The 22,124-nt window shown below is 41.9% G+C and overlaps 1 protein-coding gene across 1 annotated transcript in view; it reads left to right on the forward strand.

Moving 5' to 3' along the window:
* Nucleotides 1–22,124, forward strand: part of LOC124016958 (bifunctional glutamate/proline--tRNA ligase-like) — an 87,231-nt gene that overhangs the window by 3,068 nt on the left and 62,039 nt on the right. The window contains exons 3-12 of the mRNA XM_046332293.1: nucleotides 105–204; nucleotides 4,974–5,130; nucleotides 5,647–5,792; nucleotides 6,035–6,132; nucleotides 6,210–6,336; nucleotides 6,617–6,809; nucleotides 13,302–13,473; nucleotides 17,632–17,865; nucleotides 18,138–18,222; nucleotides 19,011–19,070. Of these exons, the coding sequence (XP_046188249.1) occupies nucleotides 105–204; nucleotides 4,974–5,130; nucleotides 5,647–5,792; nucleotides 6,035–6,132; nucleotides 6,210–6,336; nucleotides 6,617–6,809; nucleotides 13,302–13,473; nucleotides 17,632–17,865; nucleotides 18,138–18,222; nucleotides 19,011–19,070 (1,372 nt within the window). The remainder of the gene's footprint in view (nucleotides 1–104; nucleotides 205–4,973; nucleotides 5,131–5,646; nucleotides 5,793–6,034; nucleotides 6,133–6,209; nucleotides 6,337–6,616; nucleotides 6,810–13,301; nucleotides 13,474–17,631; nucleotides 17,866–18,137; nucleotides 18,223–19,010; nucleotides 19,071–22,124) is intronic.

The raw sequence follows: 22,124 nt of genomic DNA on the forward strand, positions 1-22,124 counted from the left end.
GAGTTCAGTCTGCAGCCACGCTGTAGGAAGTGTTTTATAAGGCTTAGCCTTTGCAACGATCAAGTGTGTTGTCTGTGGTGTTTCTCCCCATCTCGCTCCCTTAGGTCAGTGCAGTTCAGCGATTTGAACTCCATCACGCGCTACCTTGCCCGCCTGGCTCCCAGTCTGGGCCTGTACGGCTCCAACATGCTGGAACAAACTGAGGTGAGACTAGCACTGACCCCAACGCTTGGGCGTACCCAAAATCTACCCTGCATTATTAGCTTGAGCTACTGAATGGAAAACCTGAAGGGCAGAAGTAGTCCAGAGGCTGCATTCAATTCACTCAGAAAATCAACAGCTATTTAATCAATTTAAGGGACATAACACTCAAATCACAATTTGTCAGATGTTTTCTGTCCTCAAATGGCACACAGTCGCATGGTGCACATTCCGAAATGCCATGAATCTAGTTACAGTGCTTTCGGAAAGTATTCAGACCCTTTCCCCATTTTGTAAGGTTACAGCCTTATTCTAAAATGGATTAAATACATAAAAATCCTCTTCACAATATCTGATAATAACAAAGCAAAAACAGTTTTTTCGACATTTTTGCAAATGTATTAAAAATGAAAACAGATACCTTATGTACATAGGTATTCAGACCCTCTGCTATTAGACTCGAAATTTGTCACGCCTTGGTCATTGTATCTTGTGTTTTTGTTATATGTTTGGGTAGGCCAGGGTGTGACATGGGTTTATATGTTGTATTTCGTATTAGGGTTTGTATTAATTGGGAGTGTGTATTATTAGGGGTGTGTCTAGTTAGGCTTGGCTGCCTGAGGCGATTCCTAATTGGAGTCAGCTGATTCTAGTTGTCTCGGATTGGGAACCGTATTTAGGTAGCCTGAGTGCGCGTTGTATTTCGTGGGTGATTGTACCTGTCTTTGTGTTAGTCACCAGATAGGCTGTATTAGTTTCACTCGTTTGTTGTTTTCTTCTTCCGTTATTTCATGTACCGTATTTTCTTCATTAAAAAGTCATGAGTAACCTACACGCTGCATTTCGGTCTGACTTTCTACAAACAACAGACGAAGATCATTACAAAATTGAGCTCATGTGCATTCTGTTTTCATTTAATATCCTTGAGATTTTTCTACAAGTTGATTGGAGTCTGGAGGAAACCTGGCACTATCCCTATGGTGAAGCATGGTAGTGGCAGCATCATGCTGTGGGGATGTTTTTCAGCGGCAGGGACCTGGAGACTAGTCATAGATCGAGGAAAAGAGCAAAGTAGAGATCCTGTATGAAAACCTGCTCCAGAGTGCTCAGGACCTCCGACTGGGGGGTGAAGGTTCACCTTCAAACAGGACAACGGACCCTAAACACACAGCCTAGACAACCCAGGAGTAGCCTCGGGACAAGTCTCAGAATGTCCTTGAGTGGCCCAGGACTTGAACCTGGTAGAACATCTCTGGAGAGACTTGGAAAAATAATCTGCCTGACAGATCTTGAGAGGATCTGCAGAGAAGAATGGGAGAAACTACTCAGATACAGGGGTGCCGAGCTTGAAGCGTCATATCCAAGACCACTCGGGGCTGTAATCGCTGCAAATGGGGCTTTAACAAAGCACTGACTAAATGGTCTGAATATTTGTGTAAATGTGAGAGTTTATTTTTGAAACCTCTTAGAGCTACCCCCTACTTTTTTCAATTTCTGCCTGAAGACATACCCAAATCTAACTGCCTGTAGCTCAGGCACAGAACCAAGGATATGCATATTCTTGGTACCATTTGAAAGAAAACACTCTGAAGTTTGTGTAAATGTGAATTGAATGTAGGAGAATATAACACAATAGATCTGGTTTAGATAATACAATGAAAAAAACACTTGAAAAAAATAATGGTTTTATCTTTAAAATGAACAAGATAAAACAAACATTCAGATAGGATGATGGGGACAATTTCATAATTTGCAAATAAATTCATTCAAAATCCTACAATGTGATTTTCTTTCTTCTCATTTTGTCTGTCATAGTTGAAGTGTACCTATGATGAAAATAGGTACACTTCAAATGGAATAGACAACAGGTGGAAATTATAGGCAATTAGCAAGACACCCCCAATAAAGGAGTGGTTCTGCAGGTGTTACCACTTCTCAGTTCCTATGCTTTCTGGCTGATGTTTTGGTCAGTTTTGAATGCTGGCGGTGCTTTCACTCTAGTGGTAGCATGAGACGGAGTCTACAACCCACACAACTATCTCAGGTAGTGCAGCTCATCCAGGATGGCACATCAATGCGAGATGTGGCAAGAAGGTTTGCTGTGTCTGTCAGCGTAGTGTCCAGAGCATGGAGGCGCTACCAGGAGGCAGGCCAGTACATCAGGAGACGTGGAGGAGGCCGTAGGAGGGCAACAACCCAGCAGCAGGACCGCTACCTCCGCCTTTGTGCAAGGAGGAGCACTGCCAGAGCCCTGCAAAATGACCTCCAGCAGGCCACAAATGTGCATGTGTCTGCTCAAACGGTCAGAAACGGACTCCATGAGGGTGGTATGAGGGCCAGACGTCCACAGGTGGGGGTTGTGCTTACAGCCCAACACCGTGCAGGACGTTTGGCATTTGCCAGAGAACACCAAGATTGGCAAATTCGCCACTGGCATCCTGTGCTCTTCACAGAAGAAAGCAGGTTCTGAGCACATGTGACAGACGTGACAGTCTGGAGACGCCGTGGAGAACATTCTGCTGCCTGCAACATCCTCAAGCATGACCAGTTTGGCGGTGGGCCAGTCATGGTGTGGGGTGGCATTTCTTTGAGGGGCCGCACAGCCCTCCATGTGCTTGCCAGAGGTAGCCTGACTGCCATTAGGTACCGAGATGAGATCCTCAGACCCCTTGTGAGACCATATGCTGGTGCGGTTGGCCCTGGGTTCCTCCTAATGCAAGACAATGCTAGACCTCATGGGGCTGGAGTGTGTCAGCAGTTCCTGCAAGAGGAAGGCATTGATGCTATGGACTGGCCTGCCCGTTCCCCAGACCTGAATCCAATTGAGCACATCTGGGACATCATGTCTCGCTCCATCCACCAACGCCACGTTGCACCACAGACTGTCCAGGAGTTGGTGGATGCTTTAGTCCAGGTCTGGGAGGAGATTCCTCAGGAGACCATCCGCCACCTCATCAGGAGCATGTCCAGGCTTTGTAGGGAGGTCATACAGGCACGTGGAAGCCACACACACCACTGAGCCTCATTTTGACTTGTTTTAAGGACATTACATCAAAGTTGGATCAGCCTGTAGTGTGGTTTTCCACTTTAATTTTGAGTGTGACTCCAAATCCAGACCTCCATGGGTTGATAAATGAGATTTCATTGATAATTTTTGTGTGATCTTTGTTGTCAGCACATTCAACTATGTAAATAAAAAAGTATTTAATAAGAATATTTAATTCATTCAGATCTAGGATGTTTTATTTTAGTGTTCCCTTTATTTATTTGAGCAGTGTATTATGACAGACCAGCTAGATCTGTCTTTATTATATTACAACAGACCAGCTGTATCTACTGTCTCCATTTCACTTTGGCCATTGTTGTGGGCCTGCCCTCCCCTCAACAGCCTCAAATAGGCTATTTCATTTCACAAATAATATTTTATATTATTAATTTCAAACAACGGCATTAGCATGAGAAGAACTTACCAGTCCAAAACTGTCCTCTCAGTTCAAAAAATATTCCTCCATTTGGGATTCGCTAAATGAATCGTCCTCGATCAATTTCTTCTAAAATTGTGTGTACATCTGTATATCTAGACTTAGATTTAGCTTTTCCTGACTTAGTCGCCATACTGATTGATATATAAACAGCAGAATATGCGCTATACCAAAACAATGCTGTGCGCAACATGCGTTGCTCCTTCCGGTATGAATCGTCAATGGCGAATGACCCTCTTTACGCCGGAGTTTATTACATGGGTTGGTCTTCCAACACATAAACATGACATATTGATAATAATATAATATAATATATATAATATAATAATAATAATAATATAATATATATATTGCCGTTTACCTCAGCTCATTGGCTCTCTACCCAGCTAGATTTCAAGACGATTAATGGTCATTGGGTTAAAATACAGTCAATCAATGAAACAGCGGGAAAATCATTGGTGCACAATGATGTCATTACTTGTTGTCTTCAAATGGGTTTCTTTCAGTCAATACGTCCCGCGAAATGACCCATCAGGTTTGGTTGTGTTACAAACACAGTTGATTGCAATGAAACCAAACATGACTGGAAAAGTTTTGTGTGTGTATTTACCTCTGTGTCGGCAAAAATGGAATGAGACGGAATTCACGACACAATCTGTTCACAAAATGTTTTGTGTTAGGCTATAAAAATTGATTTTATCAAACAAAAGACCATTGTGTAACAATCAGCATTGGAATTGCAAACAGAGGAAGATCGTCAAACGTAAACAATTTATTTTATTGCAATTTGTGATTTTATTACGCCTGTGCTGGTTGAAATAGTTGTTTTTTATGGGGCTCTATCCTCAGATAATCGCATTGTATTATTTCGCAGTAAATCCTTTTTTAAATCTGCAACTCAGTTGGATTAGCAAGATTCTAGGCTTTTGAAACATGTGAGACACTTGTATTTTCATGAATGTTTAATATGACTATTTATGTAGCGGTCACCGTATGTTGTCAAGTTTCATCCCGCTACCGGGTTCCGTGCGCAGAGAGTTTAATACATTTGCTAAAAAAATCTAAAAACCTGTTTTTGGTTTGTCATAATTGGGTATTATGAGTCGATCAATGGGGGGAAAACAATTTAATACATTTTAGAAGGCTGTAACGTAACAAAATGTGGAAAAAGTCAAGGGGTCTGAATAATGCACTGTACATTATTTTCAGTCAGAATGCAACTTTTTCTATGCCCACCCCATTCTTCCTCTGTCCCTCACTGCTTGTGTGCCTCTCTATTTTTCTTCCCAGGTGGACCACTGGCTGGAATTCAGTGCACAACGTGTGTGTGGCCAGTCTGGCCTGGCTGCAGCCCTGGGGGAACTGGACAAGGCTCTGGAGCTGCGCACTTTTCTCGTGGGCCACAGCTTGACCCTGGCCGACATCTGTGTGTGGGCCGCGCTCAAAGGTCAGTGTTTCTCCCACCATATCTTCTGCCAGGGGAACTCAACTGATACCTTACGAGGTCGGAACCTGCTGGTTTTATGTTCGACCTAATAAATAATTGCGCACACCTGGTGTCCCAAGTGTAAATCAGTCCCTGATTTAGAGGGGAACGATGTAGTGGAACTGGCTTCGAGGTCTAGAATTGAGTTTGAGGTTCTTAGGTAGTTTTGACCTCCCCACTGGGCTTCTGTTGGTTTCAATTTAATGTGTTGATGTTTTCAGTCCTGAATACTACTTTGTATACCTTCTCTTGTATGTCCTGTCATAAAAATACATCTTGGGGAAAACTTGGTGCTTGTCATGTTCAGCTGATGAAATAGTCTTAACACTAAACTTGAAGATGGATGGGGTAGATGCAGCCATGTTGCCTAGGCTTCTACAGTCTTGTAACCCAGATTCAAACAGAGTCACACACGCACACTCACACATTCTACTGCCCATCAGGACCTCTCTCCATCTCTCTCTCATCTGTGTATAGGTAGTAGCGAGTGGCAGTCGATGCAGACACAAGCTGGGGCCTTCTCCCATGTGGCTCGCTGGTTTGCCTTCCTGGGCTCCCAGGTGCCCTTCACCGCCGTGGGCCACAAGTACACCAACAGCAAGGCCCCCTCACGCAATTCCAATGTAAGTAACACAACTGCCAATGGTCAACTCGCTGAATGTCGCCTCCTTCCATTGAAAATACAAGATTCTGAAAATACAAAATTCTGGTTGTTTTGTGGCACAAGTAGTGAGCTATGTGAATACACTGTTAAGAGTCCTAATTTGAGATCTGCACACTTAACTCAAATGTTCACTTAAATCAAGCATTACTGCATTCTAATATATACTTGACTGTATCCTCCTCTCTATGTCCCTGTTCTCAGTCTGAGAAGGAGAAGCAGCAGGACGTGGGGAAGTTTGTGGAGCTGCCAGGAGCCGAGATGGGCAAGGTGGTGGTCCGTTTCCCCCCTGAGGCCAGCGGGTAAGGGGCAACTTCCCAAAGCAACAGTGATATTCATTAGGAAAAACAGATCTTTTGTACATGTCGCTTTTTCTCAGGTACTTGCACATTGGCCATGCCAAGGCTGCCCTGCTCAACCAGCACTATCAGGTGACCTTCAAGGGCAAGCTCATCATGCGCTTTGACGACACCAACCCTGAGAAGGAAAAAGAGGACTTTGAGAAGGTATCTCCCACACTTCAATCTTCTGAATTCATGTATAAACAATCCTGTGTGGAAACTGAGAATAGGCTACACATTAAAGAATATAAGACATTTTAGGAGAGAGAATGCTTTTATGTTCTACTATTGCCTGGAAGCATTATGTAAAAGCTGAATTACTTGTTAAAAAAAAGGGTAATGATTGAATGTCTGACCTACTAAAACAACCACAAGTATAAAATGGTTGGGATGAAACTGCAGAAAAGGGATCTAGCCAAATAATTTTCATTTGTGTCTGTCTCAGGTGATCCTGGAGGACGTGGCCATGCTGCAGATCAAGCCAGACCAGTTCACCTACACCAGCGACCACTTTCCCCGCATCCAGGGCATGGCGGAGCAGCTGCTGAGGGAGGGCAAGGCCTACATCGATGACACACCCCCAGAGCAGATGAAGGCAGAGAGGGAGCAGCGCACCGAGTCAAGCCACCGCAGCAACTGTAAGGGCAATATGAGTGGTGCGATAGCTGAATTCAAACTTGTCCGTATCCACCGCCTTATATCTGAAACTGATTGGCTCTGAAGTTTCATATGCAGTGGTGGTTGGTGCCGTTTCAGATAAGGAAGGACGCTAATTTTTTTCATTATTTTTCATGAGCATGGCCTTATTTCTATTACAGCATATTGGATGACTGTCATTCATATTCCATTCAAAGTTCAATGTAACATTGATAGGTTTAGGCAACTACATAATACTCAAATTTGCCTTATTTCCATCATGTTGCTACAACCTAGCCTATGAATGCAAGTTGACAATGTATGTGCTCACAAGTCGAGAGAGAAATTTGAGGTGACAGACATTGGCACCTTCAATACCGCCTTGCACACGCTTGCCTGCAACTAGCTCATCTATGGTGTAATCATTAGTCCAACAGTTGCAAACAAATTTTATTGGACAAATTCTGGTATGTTTATCCCCGTTTCGTTCGCTTACATTTTAAGAAACATTTTTTTCAACCTAATCGGTGGCATGAATAGGAACAACCCTGATCATACATAAAAACACAGTTCACTTTCATAGGAGCCACATTTTATACCTTCTCCCATCTATGCACTCTCCTCCTCTCACCTTTTCCCTTCGCTTGTGGACTTCAATGCAAAACTCATAAGCTAGGTGAAAACCTTTCCAAGCCAAACCATATCATAACCTCTACACACAGCCTACATCGTTGTCCCTATATCAGCTAAAGTAATGTTGTAGTCAACATAGCTAATAGAACTAATGCGTTAGTAAACCTGCTACAATCATGCAGTACAGTGTACAGTTAGCAGTTATACCGGTGAAAGTGAAAAACATACTAAATATCTCTTGCTACTCCTTAACTTGTCTTTCTCTCTGAGTTCACAACTCACCACATATTTGTGCCCTATAGCTTATTCTTTAACTTCTCTAGGGAAGGGGGCAGCATTTGGAATTTTGGATGAAAAGCATGCCCAAATTAAACTGCCTTCTACTCAGGCCCAGAAGACAAGATATGCATATAATTAGTAGATTTGGATAGAAAACACTAAAGTTTCTAAAACGGTTCAAATAATGTCTGTGAGTATAACAACTGATTTAGCAGGTGAAAACCTGAGAAGAATCCATTCAGGAAGTAGTTTTTTTAGTTGGTTTTGTAGTTTTCTATTTGTTCTCCATTTGCAGTTCCTATGCCTTCCACTAGACGTTAACAGTCTTTAGAAATCGTTTCAGGCTTGTATTCTTATAAATGAGGGAGTAAGACCAGTCTAAACGAGTGGACCCTAAGGTGTCGCAGAGCTTTTTCAGGCGCGTGTGCATTTCCTGTTTACCTTTTATATTGACAACGTTATTGTCTGGTTGAAATATTATAGATAATTTAGGCTAAGAAAAACAACCTGAGGATTGAATATTAACATCGTTTGACATGTTTCTATGAACTTTACGGATACAATTTGGATTTGATGATTGTTTTGACTGAGTTTGAGCCTGTGGATTACTGAAGAAAACGCGCTAACAAAACTGAGGTTTTTGGATATAAAGAGACTTCATCGAACAAAAGGAACATTTATTGAGTAAATTAATGTCTTCTGATTGCCACCATATGAAGATCATCAAAGGTAAGGGATTAATTTTCTCTATTTCTGAGTTTTGTAAAGCTTCTACTTGGCTGGTTACTGTTTGTAATAATTTGTCAACTGGGCTAGGTATGTTCTGGGCTAGGTATGCTTTCACCGAAAAGCATTTTATACATATGACACTGGTCGGTTTAACAAGAAGTTCATCTTTAAACCTATGTAAAATATGTTTTTGTTTTCTAAATTTTTATAATGAGCATTTCTGTAATTGATCTTGGCGCTCTGCAACCTCACTGTATGTTGCCAAATGGGACGCTAGCGTCCCACGTACCCTAGAGAGGTTAAGTACTAGGTATGTTCTCTGATGCTTTGGGTGAACAACATGTCAGTTCATGCTGCAAGAGTTATGATACTTTGGTAGACGGCCTCTGGAAGTTGTCATAATTACTGTGTAAGTCTATGAAACAGGGTGAGAACCAAGAGCCTCCTAGGTTTTGTATTGAGGTCAATGTACCAAGAGGAGGACGGAAGCTAGCTGTCCTCCGGCTACACCATGGTGCTACCCTAAAGAGTGCTGTTGAGGCTGCTGTAGACCTTCATTGTAAAAAAGTGTCTTAATGAATTATTTGGTGACATATTTAGTATTGTTTTATCTAAAAAGGATAACTTTTGAAATGTTTCAGTACTTCCTCCTCTGAGGAGCCGTCACTGTTCAGAGGGTATGTGGAAGTTATTACCACGTAACTTACTCCATCATTCAGTCGCATTGACTCCAACATACATTTTGAGCTCTATACATTCTTGAAAAGAGGTTCTAAGCTTCAAAACGATGTTTAACTTGTGTTTCAGCTCTCTAAATTGAGTTCAGTAGAGCTAGTTATAACTAGGGATGCACGATATATCGGTAAGCATATCGGAATCGGCCTATATTAGCTAAAAATGCACACAAGCATCGGCCGATGTCTAGTTTAACGATGATGCGCAAAACCGATGTTAAAGCTAACGTGCATACATATATAACATAACGTAATGATGCCACGTAAAATGTAGCGCTACATGTGCAACACAGCATTCCTAACCTAGCCCACAATGTGTGCTGTGTGGCTTGAGCAATCAACAAGTCTAGCAGTCATTTCAAAGAGTAACAACATTTCAGCGAGACAACTCAAAAGACGAAATCCATTAACGCCAAGATAATGGAATTCATTGCCCTTGACATTCAACCGTTCTGTCGCGGAGGATGTTGGCTGTCGCCGACTGATCGAGCACCGGCACACTACCAAGTAGGCGCTATTTTTCAGATGTTGCCCTACTGGAGTTAAACAGTATTGTTGAAACTCACATCCATGAGCTACTTGCTATGGCTTCACTGCTATTAGCAGTCCACGACTGATGTTTGGACCAGCATTGTCAGCCCCATGCAGAGCCTGACAGCAGAGTGGGTATTACATGCTCAAGAATGTGGTGGTTCTCATACCACTGCTGCCATTTCAATGGCATTTGAGAAAATGTTTGAAACACTGAAACATGAACACACTCCTAGCTCCATTAGAACAACTGACTGGAGAAATAAGCTCATCGACTGTGTCTGTAGCAGACGTGATACCCTCTGTCATTGCATTGAAACGCCAGCTCAACAAAAATGCCAACACAGACCGTCGGGTTAACTTTGAAAAGTACTCTACCAGAGGTTGTAAGCAAGCGATTTGTTGGCATTCTTTCTGAGCCTCTTTACTGTGTTGCCACCATGCTCGATGCTAGGTACAAGAACCGCTACTTCGATGCAGACAAGAAGCAGGGTTTACCTGAAATGTTACATACACCGCCGGACAAGATGGAAACAGACACCGTGACAGTGCGCACTCTCGGCCACAGACAGACTGAGCTGGAACTTCACTGTTTGACATGTATGATGAAATCCTGGTTGAGAATGAAATGACTGAACAAATGATCAACGAAACAGCACAGCAAGTAAGTGAGAAATAGTTTTTGATTGTTTTACTGGTAATGGAGACATGTAAATGCCGACAACCTTTTGGTGTTCAACTATTTAACTATACTTAACATGCTTAAAAGGCTGCAAAAAATAATTAATATTGGGTATCAGTTTTTTTGTTTTTTTGGCAATGAAAATATTGGATATCGCTATCGGCCAACAATGTCATATCGGTGCATCCCTAGTTATAACAGAGTTATCCCTGATCAGATGTTAAATTTTAGTCATTAAGAAGCCCTTAAGCATAAATCATAGTCGATGGACGGTGAGACGCGATAGTCCGGTGTTCCATTGTGACATAGCTACGTGGCTCTGAGACCACCATCCGCTGGGGACTCATAGCCCGAACACGCTCCTCACCGCAATTCCCAACGAACGCCCTCTGGTACACGTCCTCTATTAATTTGAATGTTGACAGTTGAAGAAATTGCTTGAGCTGCGCTCAGAATTCAAAAAGTATGAAAGCCAATAGTCTCGAACACTGTTGTGTGTACATGTTTTGTACTATTATTAACCCTTTCCAAAGTGACTTACAGGAGCAATTAGGGTTAAGGGCCTTGCTCAAGGACACATTGAGAGATTTGTCACCTCGTCGGTTCTGGGAATCGAACCAGCAACCTTTCGGTTACTGGCCCAATGCTCTTAACTACGAAGCTACCTGCCGCCCAAAAGATGTTCAGAGAAAATAATGGCTGGAATATGTGGTTAATGGAATGGTATCAAGTTCGAATAAATTCCATTAATTCAGTTCCAGCCATTGTTCAACTCCGCAAAAATGAAACGTCCTCTCACTGAAAACTGCATTTATTTTCAGCAAACTTAACATGTGAAAATATATGTATGAACATATCAAGATTCAACAGCTGAGACAAACTGAACAAGTTCCATAGACAACAGAAATGGAATAATGTTTCCCTGAACAAAGGGGGGGGGGGTGTCAAAATCAAAAGTAACTATCAGTATCTGGTGTCGCCACCAGCTGCATTAAGTACTGCAGTGCATCTCCTCCTCATGGACTGCACCAGATTTGCCAGTTCTTGCTGTGAACTATTGCCTCACTCTTCCACCAAGGCAAGTTTCTGGGGGGAATGGCCCTAGCCCTCACCCTCCGATCCAACATCTCCCAGGCGTGCTCAATGGGATTGAGAGCAGGGCTCTTTGCTGGCCATGGCAGAACACCGACATTCCTGTCTTGCAGGAAATCACGCACAGAACGAGCAGTATGGCTGGTGGCATTGTCATGCTGGAGGTTCATGTCAGGATGAGCCTGCAGGAAGGGTACCACATGAGGGAGGAGGATGTCTTCCCTGTAAAGCTCAGTGTTGAGATTGCTTGCAATGACAACAAGCTCAGTCCGATGAGGCTGTGACACTTCGCCCCCAGACCCTGACGGACCCCCCACCTCCAAATTGATCCCGCTCCAGAGTACAGGCCTCTGTGTAACGCTCATTCCTTCGACGATTAACACGAATCCGTCCTTCACCCCTGGTGAGACAACCACTACTCGTATGTGAAGTGCACTTTTTGCCAGTCTTGTCTGGTCCAGCGACGGTGTGTTTGTGCCCATAGGAGACGTTGTTGCTGGTGATTGTCCGGTGAGGACCTGCCTGACAACAGGTCTGCAAGCCCTCAGTCGAGCCTCTCTCAGCCTATTGCGGACAGCCTGAGCACTGATGGAGGGATTGTGCGTTCCTGGTGTAACTCGGGTAATTGTTGCCATCCTGTACTTGTCCCGCAGGTGTGATGTTCGAATGTACCGATCCCTTGCAGGTGTTGTTACACGTGGTCTGCCACTGCGGGGACGGTCGGCTGTCCGTCCTGTCATCCTGTAGTGCTGTCTTAGGGGTCTCACAGTACGGACATAGCAATTTATTGCCCTGGCCACATCTGCAGTCCTCATGCCTCCTTGCAGCATGCCTAAGGCACATTCACGCAGATGAGCAGGGACCCCGGGCATCTTTCTTTTGGTGTTTTTCAGGCCTCTTTAGTGTCCTAAGTGTTCGTAACTGTGACCTTAATTGCCTAACTTCTGTAAGCTGTTAGTGTCTTAACGACCGTTCCACAGGTGCATGTTCATTAATTGTTTATGGTTCATTGAACAAGCATGGGAATCAGTGTTTAAACCCTTTACAATGAAGATCTGTGAAGTTGTTTGAATTTTTATGAATGTTCTTTGAAAGACCGGGTTCTGAAATAAGGACGTTTCTTTTTTTGCTCAGTTGATGAGCTTGTCCTTCCCAGTTAAGGTGCCACCAACCTCCTGTGCTTTGTATAGACTGGTGTGTTAAGTCATGTCCAAACAATTGGATTGACCACAGGTGTACTCATCAAGTTGGAATGGCATCTCAAGGACAATCAAAGGAAATTGGATGCACCTGAGTGCAATTTGGAGTCTACTAGCAAGGGGTGTCAATGGTTATATAAATGAGATTTCATTTTCAATAATTTGGCAAAAATGTCTTAACATGTTTTCACTTCGTCATTATGTGTTGAGAATTTGTTTGTAAATCATTTTGAATTCAGGCTGTAACATAATAAAATGTGCAGTAAGTAAAGGGGTAAGAAAGCACTTGTTCCTTTGATCGTAGTTTGCTAGCTTGTCAGTTGACTTAGCAAGCCAAGTACTTGTTTTGAAAGTTGGATCTCATCAGAGGCTTTAAAATTGTACTTACACTTTGATGTTCAAATTAATTGGGTGGTTAGAAAACGTGGTGTTCTAGTGAATTCTGTTTTAATCCAAAAACAGACCATACTTTTTTAAATAATTCACTTTGCTTCAACTTATCTAGGGTCCATTTGGAATTCAGTTGATGATGACTGTGATACTTAAAACCGCTCGCAGTCTTCACTCATCGCCTTTCCTCCTCTTTCTCCCATGCCTTCTCCACCCCTCCCCCAGCGGTGGAGCAGAACCTAAAGATGTGGGAGGAGATGAAGGCAGGCACGGAGTACGGCCAGACCTGCTGTATGCGGGCCAAGATTGACATGGCCTCCAACAACGGCTGCATGCGCGACCCCACCTTCTACCGCTGCAAGAATGCCCCCCACCCCCGAACTGGCACCACCTACAGGTAGGGGGACACAGCACACTACAGAAAAATTTAGCAATTTATGAAATTCATCCGCTATTTAAAATGTTTCATTTAAGTTTTATATAATCAGGGAGTCATGCTGAGACCATGATTTCGTTTACAGATGGGCCCTGCATGAACACATCATTAAACAATAATTATACTATACATTCGGAAAGTATTCGGCAGCGTGGTGGTTAGAGCGTTGGACTAGTAACCGGAAGGTTGCGAGTTCAAACCCCCGAGCTGACAAGGTACAAATCTGTCGTACTGCCCCTGAACAGGCAGTTAACCCACTGTTCCCAGGCCGTCATTGAAAATAAGAATATGTTCTTAACTGACTTGCCTGGTTAAATAAAGGTAAAATAAATAAAAGATAATAATAATTCAGGCCCCTTTCTAAAATGGATAAATTAAAAAAAAATCCTCATCAATCTACACACCATTCCCCATAATGACAGTGAAAACCAGTTTAGACATTTTTGAAGACTGAAATACATGATTTACTTAAGTATTCAGAACCTTTGCTATGAGACTTGAAATTGAGCTCGGGTGCATCCTGTTTCCATTTACCATCCTTGAGATGTTTCTACAACTTGATTGGAGCCCACCTGTGGTAAATTCAATTGATTGGACATGATTTGGAAAAGCACACACCTGTCTATACAAGGTCCCACAGTTGACAGTGCATGTCAGAGCAAAAACCATCAAGTCATGATGTTTTTCGGAATTGTCCGTAGAGCTCTGAGACGGGTTGCTTCGAGGCCATCAATTGAATTTAACACAGGTGGACTTCAAGTTGTAGAAACATCTCAAGGATGATCAATGGAAAAAGGATGAGTTTATTTTCGATTCTTATAGCAAAGGGTCTGAATACGTACGGAAATAAGCTCTTTTTGTTCTTTATTAAAATGTCTAAAAACCTGTTTTCGCCTTGTCATTATTGGGTATTGTGTGTAGATTGAGGCCATTTGTTTTATTTAGTCAATTTTAGAATAAGGCTGTAACAGAATGTGGAAAAAGTGAAGGGGTCTGAATACTTTCCGAATGCACTATATATCACCAGTAGTACATTGACAAATCCTATCATTTCGATTCTATAATGTTTGTTACTTTGGTTATGGTCATTTTAATTTTAAATCCTTCAATATTTCAGTCTTGGACACATTGTTTGCAGAGTGCACAACATATGCTACACTTGAGAACAAGTTTAGGTTTATTTAATTCTATTTACAAGTTATGTCAATGTTGACTGAGGACGTGCACGCATAGAAGTAGGCCTAAAGGTACATGGCCTGTGTGCAGTTGTAGGCATATAAATGTGCCCATTTGGGGATCCGATTGGCTTAACGCAACACCACTAATGACCTATGGAGCTTCTCAATGTAATGTTTTCTTCACCTCAAACATCACGCCAACAAAGTTTGTTTTTACATCCATTGAGAATTACAAGAGTTCCTCAACTGGACCATGCTCTGATCATGCTTTATTTGTACTATTTTCTACATTGTAGAATAATAGTGAAGACATCAAAACTATGAAATAACACACATAATCAAAAAAGTGTTAAACAATTTAAAATATACTTCATATTTCAGATTCTTCAAATAGCCACCCTTTGCCTTGACAGCTTTTGGCATTCTCTAAAACCAGCGTCATGAGGTCATCACCTGGAATGCATTTCAATTAACAGGTGTGCCTTGTTAAAAGTTAATTTGTGGAATTTCTTTCCTTAAAGAGTTTAAGCCAATCAGTTGTGTTGTGACAAGGAAGGGGTTGTATACAGAATATAGCCATATTTGGTAAAATACCAAATCCATATTATGGCAAGAACAGCTCAAATAAGCAAAGAGAAACAACAGTCAGTCATTACTTTAAGACATGAAGGTCTTAAAGTTTGTGCAGTAGCACAAACCATCAAGCGTTATGATGAAACTGGCTCTCATGAGGACCGCCACAGGAAAGTAAGTTACCTCGGCTGCGGCGTTTAAGTTCTTTAGAGTTACCAGCCTCAGGAAATTTTAGCCCAAATAAATGCTTCACAGAGTTCAAGGAACAGCCACGTCTCAACATCAACTGTTCAGAGGAGACTGTGTGACCGGCCTTCATGGTCAAATTTCTGCAAAGAAACCACCACTGCTAAAGGACACCAATAAGAAGAAGACACTTGCTTGGGCCAAGAAACACGAGCAATGGACATTAGACCTTTGGGAATCTGTTATTTGGTCTGATGAGTCCAAATTTTAAATTTGTGTCTCCAACCGCCATGTCTTTGTAAGACGCAGAGTAGGCGAACAGATCTCTGCGTGTGTGATTCCCACTGTGACGCATGGAGGAGGAGGTGTGATGGTGTGGGTGAACGGATGATCTCCGCATGTGTATATCCCACTGTAAAGCATTGAGGAGGAGGTGAGGGGGTGTTGTGCTGGTGACACGGTCTGTGATTTATTTAGAATTCAAGGCACTCTTAACCAGCATGACTGCCACAGCATTCTGCAGCGTTACACCCTCCCGGATGGTTTGCGCTTGCTGAGACTATCCATTGTTTTTCAAAAGGACAATGACCCAAAACACACCTCCAGACTGTAAGGGCTATTTGACCAAGAAGGAGAGTGATGGAGTGCTGCATCATATGACCTGGCCTCCACAATCAGCCGACATCAACCCAAATGAGAAGGTTTGGGATGAGTTGGACCACAGAGTGAAGGAAATTCAGCCAACAAGTGCTCAGCATATGTGGGAACTCCTTCAAGACTGTTGGAAAAGCGTTCCAGGTAAAGCTGGTTGAGAGAATGCCAAGTGTGTGTGAAGCTGTCAGCAAGGCAAAGGGTGGCTACTTTGAAGAATCTCAAATGTAAAATATATTTTTGATTTTAACACTTAAAAAAAAAAAGTTGTTTCATAGTTTTGTCTTCTCTATTATTCTTCAATGTAGAAAATAGTACAAATTAAGTAAAACTCTTGAATGAGTGTCCAAACCTTTGACTGGTACTGTAGTTGATTTTATTAAAACACAAAGGGGTTGTCTATATACAGTGTATGGAAAAATATGTTTGCAATTTTCGAGCAATCGATTGGTTGAAAAAACAGACTACTTTCAGTCCACCAAGATTATTATTTTTTGTCGGGGACAGCCCTAAACTGAAGATGGATTTCTCCTATCAGAGCCATTAAACTTTAACTGTATTAAAGTCACCATTGGCCTCATGGTGAAATCCCTGAGCGGTTTCCTTCCTCTCCGGCAAGTGAGGCTTGCTATAACAAAGGGGTCTTATCAGCTTTTAATTTGAATTAATTGGTAAATAATTCAAAACAATTATTCCACTTAGACATAATGTATTATGTGTAGGCCAGTGACGACAAAATCTCAATTTCATTCGTTGCAAATTCAGGCTGTAATACAACAAAATGTAGAAAATGTCAAGGGCTGTGAAACATTTCTGAAGTCACTGTAGTGAGCTATCAAACGTAGACACAATACCAAAGTCAATATCAGTATATGAAGGAGCTAGTTGGCTTTAAAATCACCTAAACAAACTGTGCCGTCAATTTAGGAGTCCATAATCTCTCTATGTTCAACCTGCAGATGTACCCTACAGAGTGGTGTATGACATTTGCGAAGGCACCATGCAATGCACCCTGGACTGCAGTGGCAGACAAATAGGAGAAATGTTGTGGTAGGAATTTCACAAAAATATGATCAATTGCTCATTCGAGAGAAGACAACCTCTATCGTTATGACATTGGCCAATATTGAAATCTGACATGTGTGATTTTTATCTAAAAGTCGTATTGCTGTTGACTTCCAGTGTAGTGATAGTGGCTTTATCGCAATACCGGCTGAATTTCTACCTGCTTGAATGACTATAGCTCAGATTAACATGAAATGACCCTGGGAATCGATGGAACATCGCCCAGAGATGCACATAAACAATAGAACAATCAAAATGGGTATCTCTTTCCTTTAACAGAGCCGATATACCAGGTGTGTAACGTTTGCGTACCAAAAGCACCCCGTTGTTCACATGGTCAGTGCAGCAGGTTACATTTAATAAAATGGGAGTGTATCACTCGCTACTCATGCCCTATTGCATGTCCTGTGTAGCAGCTCAGGCGCGTAACAGGCTTCACACATTTACATTATATTTACCCCCCCAGGGTGTACCCCACGTACGACTTCGCCTGCCCAATCGTGGACAGCGTAGAGGGTGTGACCCACGCGCTCCGCACCACGGAGTACCACGACCGCGACGACCAGTTCTACTGGGTGATCGAGGCACTGCGCCTGCGCAAGCCCTACATCTGGGAGTATGCCCGGCTCAACCTCAACAACACGGTGCTCTCCAAACGCAAGCTCACATGGTTTGTCGACCAGGGTTACGTCGACGGCTGGTGAGTAAACCTAATACGCTTTCCATACGACAGGGTTATGTTTAGTACGGCTCACCTTAGCAACATTTTTGGCAATCTGTAAATTAATCTGTTTTTATTTGACAAGTACAGTTAGTACCATTCTGTTTTTTCCCTGCTGAACACAACACCTGGAGATGATGGTCACTTCCCATTGCACTGATGGAGTAGATTTGTGATACCTGTTAGTAAAATAATCTTAATTCTTTATTGAAGCCCAGATCCAAATCAAATGTTTTTTTCCCCTGCCTCAGGGATGACCCCCGCTTCCCGACTGTCAGAGGTGTCCTGCGCAGAGGAATGACCGTCGAGGGCCTCAAGCAGTTCATTGCTGCCCAGGTGTGTGTTTCTACACTACATGACCATACCTGCTTGTCGAACATCTCATTCCAAAATCACGGGCAGTTAAAGTGATATCCTATGACGGTGCTACATTGAAAGTGACTGAGGTCCAGTAAGGCCATTCTACTGCCAATGTTTGTCCATGGAGATTGCATGTCTGTGTGCTCGATTTTTATATACCTATCAGCAATGGGTGTCGAGCAAACACCGCTGTAGCTCCGCCACCTTCCACTGTGGATGCACGACTTGAGTGTATGTGGTGGATTGAGATGCAGCCCATGCAAAAACAACAAGCTTAAACTTTATTCTGTTACTTCAATAGACCCATAAGGCCCAGTGTAGTGATATTCCTGTGTTTTATAATGCCATTCTAGTGTAAGAGCTGTTTGAAAAGACTGCTGGAAATGTTGTCCTGTTTTGGCCTGCCTGGCGTCATCACCAGGCGGTAAATTAGTTAATAGACCAATAAGAAACAGTTCCAAAGTATTCTGCCAATAACAGCTAGTTTTCCGTTTTCCCCTCTCCACTCAGACCACTCCCACACAGTCCTAGCAAAAATCTTGCTTGAGAAATTTTTGTCTTATAAGAAGCTATTTTTATTTATTTTTGAGCACTTGAATTGAAAACAATCACATTCAGGTACTTGATTGATACACAGATTTGATATGAGATAAAAAGGGCTGCTTTGGACCTTGTAATGAACTCTTATTGTCATGTTTTTAGACTGTTGAACCTTTTATTTTGTGTTTGATTCCATCTTTGAAACCGTCTGTTCTTTCACCCAGGGTGGATCCAGGTCTGTGGTCAACATGGAATGGGACAAGATCTGGGCCTTTAACAAGAAGGTATGCATGCATGTATACCGATCTTCCCCTTTCTCTACACAATGATTTGGACTGATCATGATTGAAACCTGCCCCTTTGTAAATCCACTGCATGGGAGAAGCTCTTTAGATCAAGTGTAAGAATCCGCAAATGAAAATCAGTGGCATGCTGGCATTGCTGGTAGATTTGACAAGACTGGTATTGTAGGTTTTAGCCATATTTATACACTATTAATGGTTTGGTTGCCTAAATTGGTTGGCGCAGAAACAAATGCACTAAATCCCTAAGGAAGCTTATAACATGCATGCACGCACGCACACACTTCGTTCCTCTGATAGCTCACCTACTCACAGCTTGCATGGCTGCCTTCTTGTTTTATGCTATTCTTTTCCCGCTTTGCTTTCCCCCTTTTCCTCCCCTCATCCCCTGCGTTCCTCCAGACCTGGGATAACTATAGTTTTAGCTATGCTTTGTGAATGCACCAATTTGTAAGTCGCTCTGGATAAGAGCGTCTGCTAAATGACTTAAATGTAATGTAATGGTAAGTAACAATTTGAATACAGAGCCCCAAAAATGACAACTTTTTAAAACTAATGGAATACATATCTCAGAAAGTGACTGCTTTTCCATACTATTTGAATACAGATCTGAGAAAGCACCTACTTTTTTACAAATATTTGAATACAGATCTCAGAATCTACTGGATTGGCTGCCTTCAACTAATGGCAGGGTTCTATCTGGAACTGCATGTTGAAGATAGAAATAGAATGAATAGAGCACACCTCACAAATACTATTCCAATCTCTCGGAAAGAAATGTATTGTTTAGATTAAATATGACTACCTGAATATTTTGATGATGTCCATTATCCTGAATGTCCATTGCCCTAGGTGTACATAATCAAGTTAAACCAATTATATTTTATGCCGATACGTATAAATACATAGTGACACACAACTACTTAGATTTTTTTTCAACATGCCACTGAAAAGCTTGAAAGCTACAACTACTTTTATGATACACAACATGACCTAAAGTATGTGGACACATGCTCGTCGAACATCTCATTCCAAAATCATGGGCATTAATATGGAGTTGGTCCCCCTTTTGCTGCAATAACAGCCTCCACTCTTCTGGAAAGGCTTTCCACTAGATGCTGGAACATTGCTGTGGGGACTTGCTACTATTCATCCACGAGCATTCGTAAGGTCAGTCAGTGATGTTGGGGATTTAGGCCTGCCTCGCAGTCGGCGTTCCAATTTATCCCAAAGGTGTTCGATGGTTTTGAGGTCAGGGCTCTGTTCAGGCTATAAGTTCTTCCACACCGATCTTGACAAAACATTTTTGTATGGACCTCGCTTTGTGCACTGGGGCATTGTCCTGCTGAAACAGTAAAGGGCGTTCCCCAAACTGTTGCCACAAAATTGGAAGCACAGAATCGTCGACTGTCATTGTATGCTGTAGCTTTAAGATGTTCCTTCACTGGCACGAAGGGGCCTAGCCCGAACCATAAAAAACAGCCCCAGACCATTATTCCTCCAGAGTCTAATGGTGGCGAGCTTTACACCACTAAACATGACCCTTGGCATTCGCATTGTGGTCTTAGGCTTGTGTGTGGAAACCCATTTCATGAAGCTCCTGCTGAACAGTTCTTGTGCTGATGTTGCTTCCGAAGGCAGTTTGGAACTCAGTAGTGAGTGTTGCCACCGAGGACAGACAATTTTTACGGACTACGTGCTTCAGCACTCTGCGGTCCTGTTCTGTGAACTTGTGTGGCCCACCACTTCGCAGCTGAGCCGCTGTTGTTCCTAGACGTTTCCACTTCACAATAACCGCACTTGTTGGAAAGGTGGCATCCTATGACTGTGCCACGTTAAGTCACTGAGCTCTTCAGTAAACCTTTCTACTGCCAATGTTTGTCTATGGAGATTGCGTGGTTGTGTGCTCAATTTCATACACCTGTCAGCAGAGGGTGTGGCTGAAATAGCCAATTCCTCTAATTTAAAGGGGGTTCTACCAACTTCTGTTGATATAGTGTACCTGAAAATGCTGCGGTGTTCTTGAATCAAACACACACTATCTTTAAAGGGATAGTGGCTCAAGTGAAAGTCACCCAGTAAAATACTCCTTGAGTAAAGGTATTTGGTTTTAAATATAGTTAAGTATCAAAAGTACATTTAATTGTTAAAATGTATCAAAGTATAAAGAATTTCACATTTTCCTGTCCTGCTAAACATTCAAAATGTAACGAGTACTTTTGGGTTTCAGGGAAAATGTATGGACTAAAAAGTACATTGATTTTCTTTAGGAATGTAGTGATGTAAAGTTGTCAAAAATAGTAAAAGTGCAGATATCCAAAACAACTACTTATGTACTATTTTAAAATATTTTTTACTTAAGTTGTTTACACCACTCCTCAGAATACAAGCTAACATGATTTTCAACCTACCTTGGCTGTAGTTGATTCAAGTGTTGGAATATTTAGTTTCTTTTCGACACTTAATATCCATATTGTGTGTATGTATTGTGACTGATAGATCCATACACATACGTGTTTTGAAATGAATGGAAGTTGTAAAGTATTTAGTCTGTAGGACCCCAGTAAGACTAGCTGTCTCCATTGGCGTCGGTTAACGGGGATCCTAATAAATCACATCAAATTGTTACTGTTGGCAGCATGTTGGCAGTTTTTGTTCATGTCTTATTACAACTGAAATTACTTTAAACAATATTTTATTAGCATGTTACATAGTACTTTGGTAATTGTATCTTACTTGCGTAGTTTTTGTAAAGAGGAATAGTGACTTATTCCGCTTATATATATATATATATATATATATATATATATATATATATATATATATATATATATATATAATAACTCAATGTTATGCCGTTTCCAATGTCCTATGTAACAACATTGCTTTTGTAATAATCGCAAAGTTACTCCACATGTATAAGAACTTCATGTCAAGTGTTACTGTATTGCCTTTTGTCTCACTCATTATCAAAATACACAAACACAGTTCAAGTTGGAAGTTTACATACAACTTAGCCAAATACATTTAAACTCA

The sequence above is a fragment of the Oncorhynchus gorbuscha genome, unplaced genomic scaffold (genome assembly GCF_021184085.1).
Source record: "Oncorhynchus gorbuscha isolate QuinsamMale2020 ecotype Even-year unplaced genomic scaffold, OgorEven_v1.0 Un_scaffold_13:::fragment_4:::debris, whole genome shotgun sequence".
In the NCBI taxonomy this organism is placed as follows: Eukaryota; Metazoa; Chordata; class Actinopteri; order Salmoniformes; family Salmonidae; genus Oncorhynchus; species Oncorhynchus gorbuscha.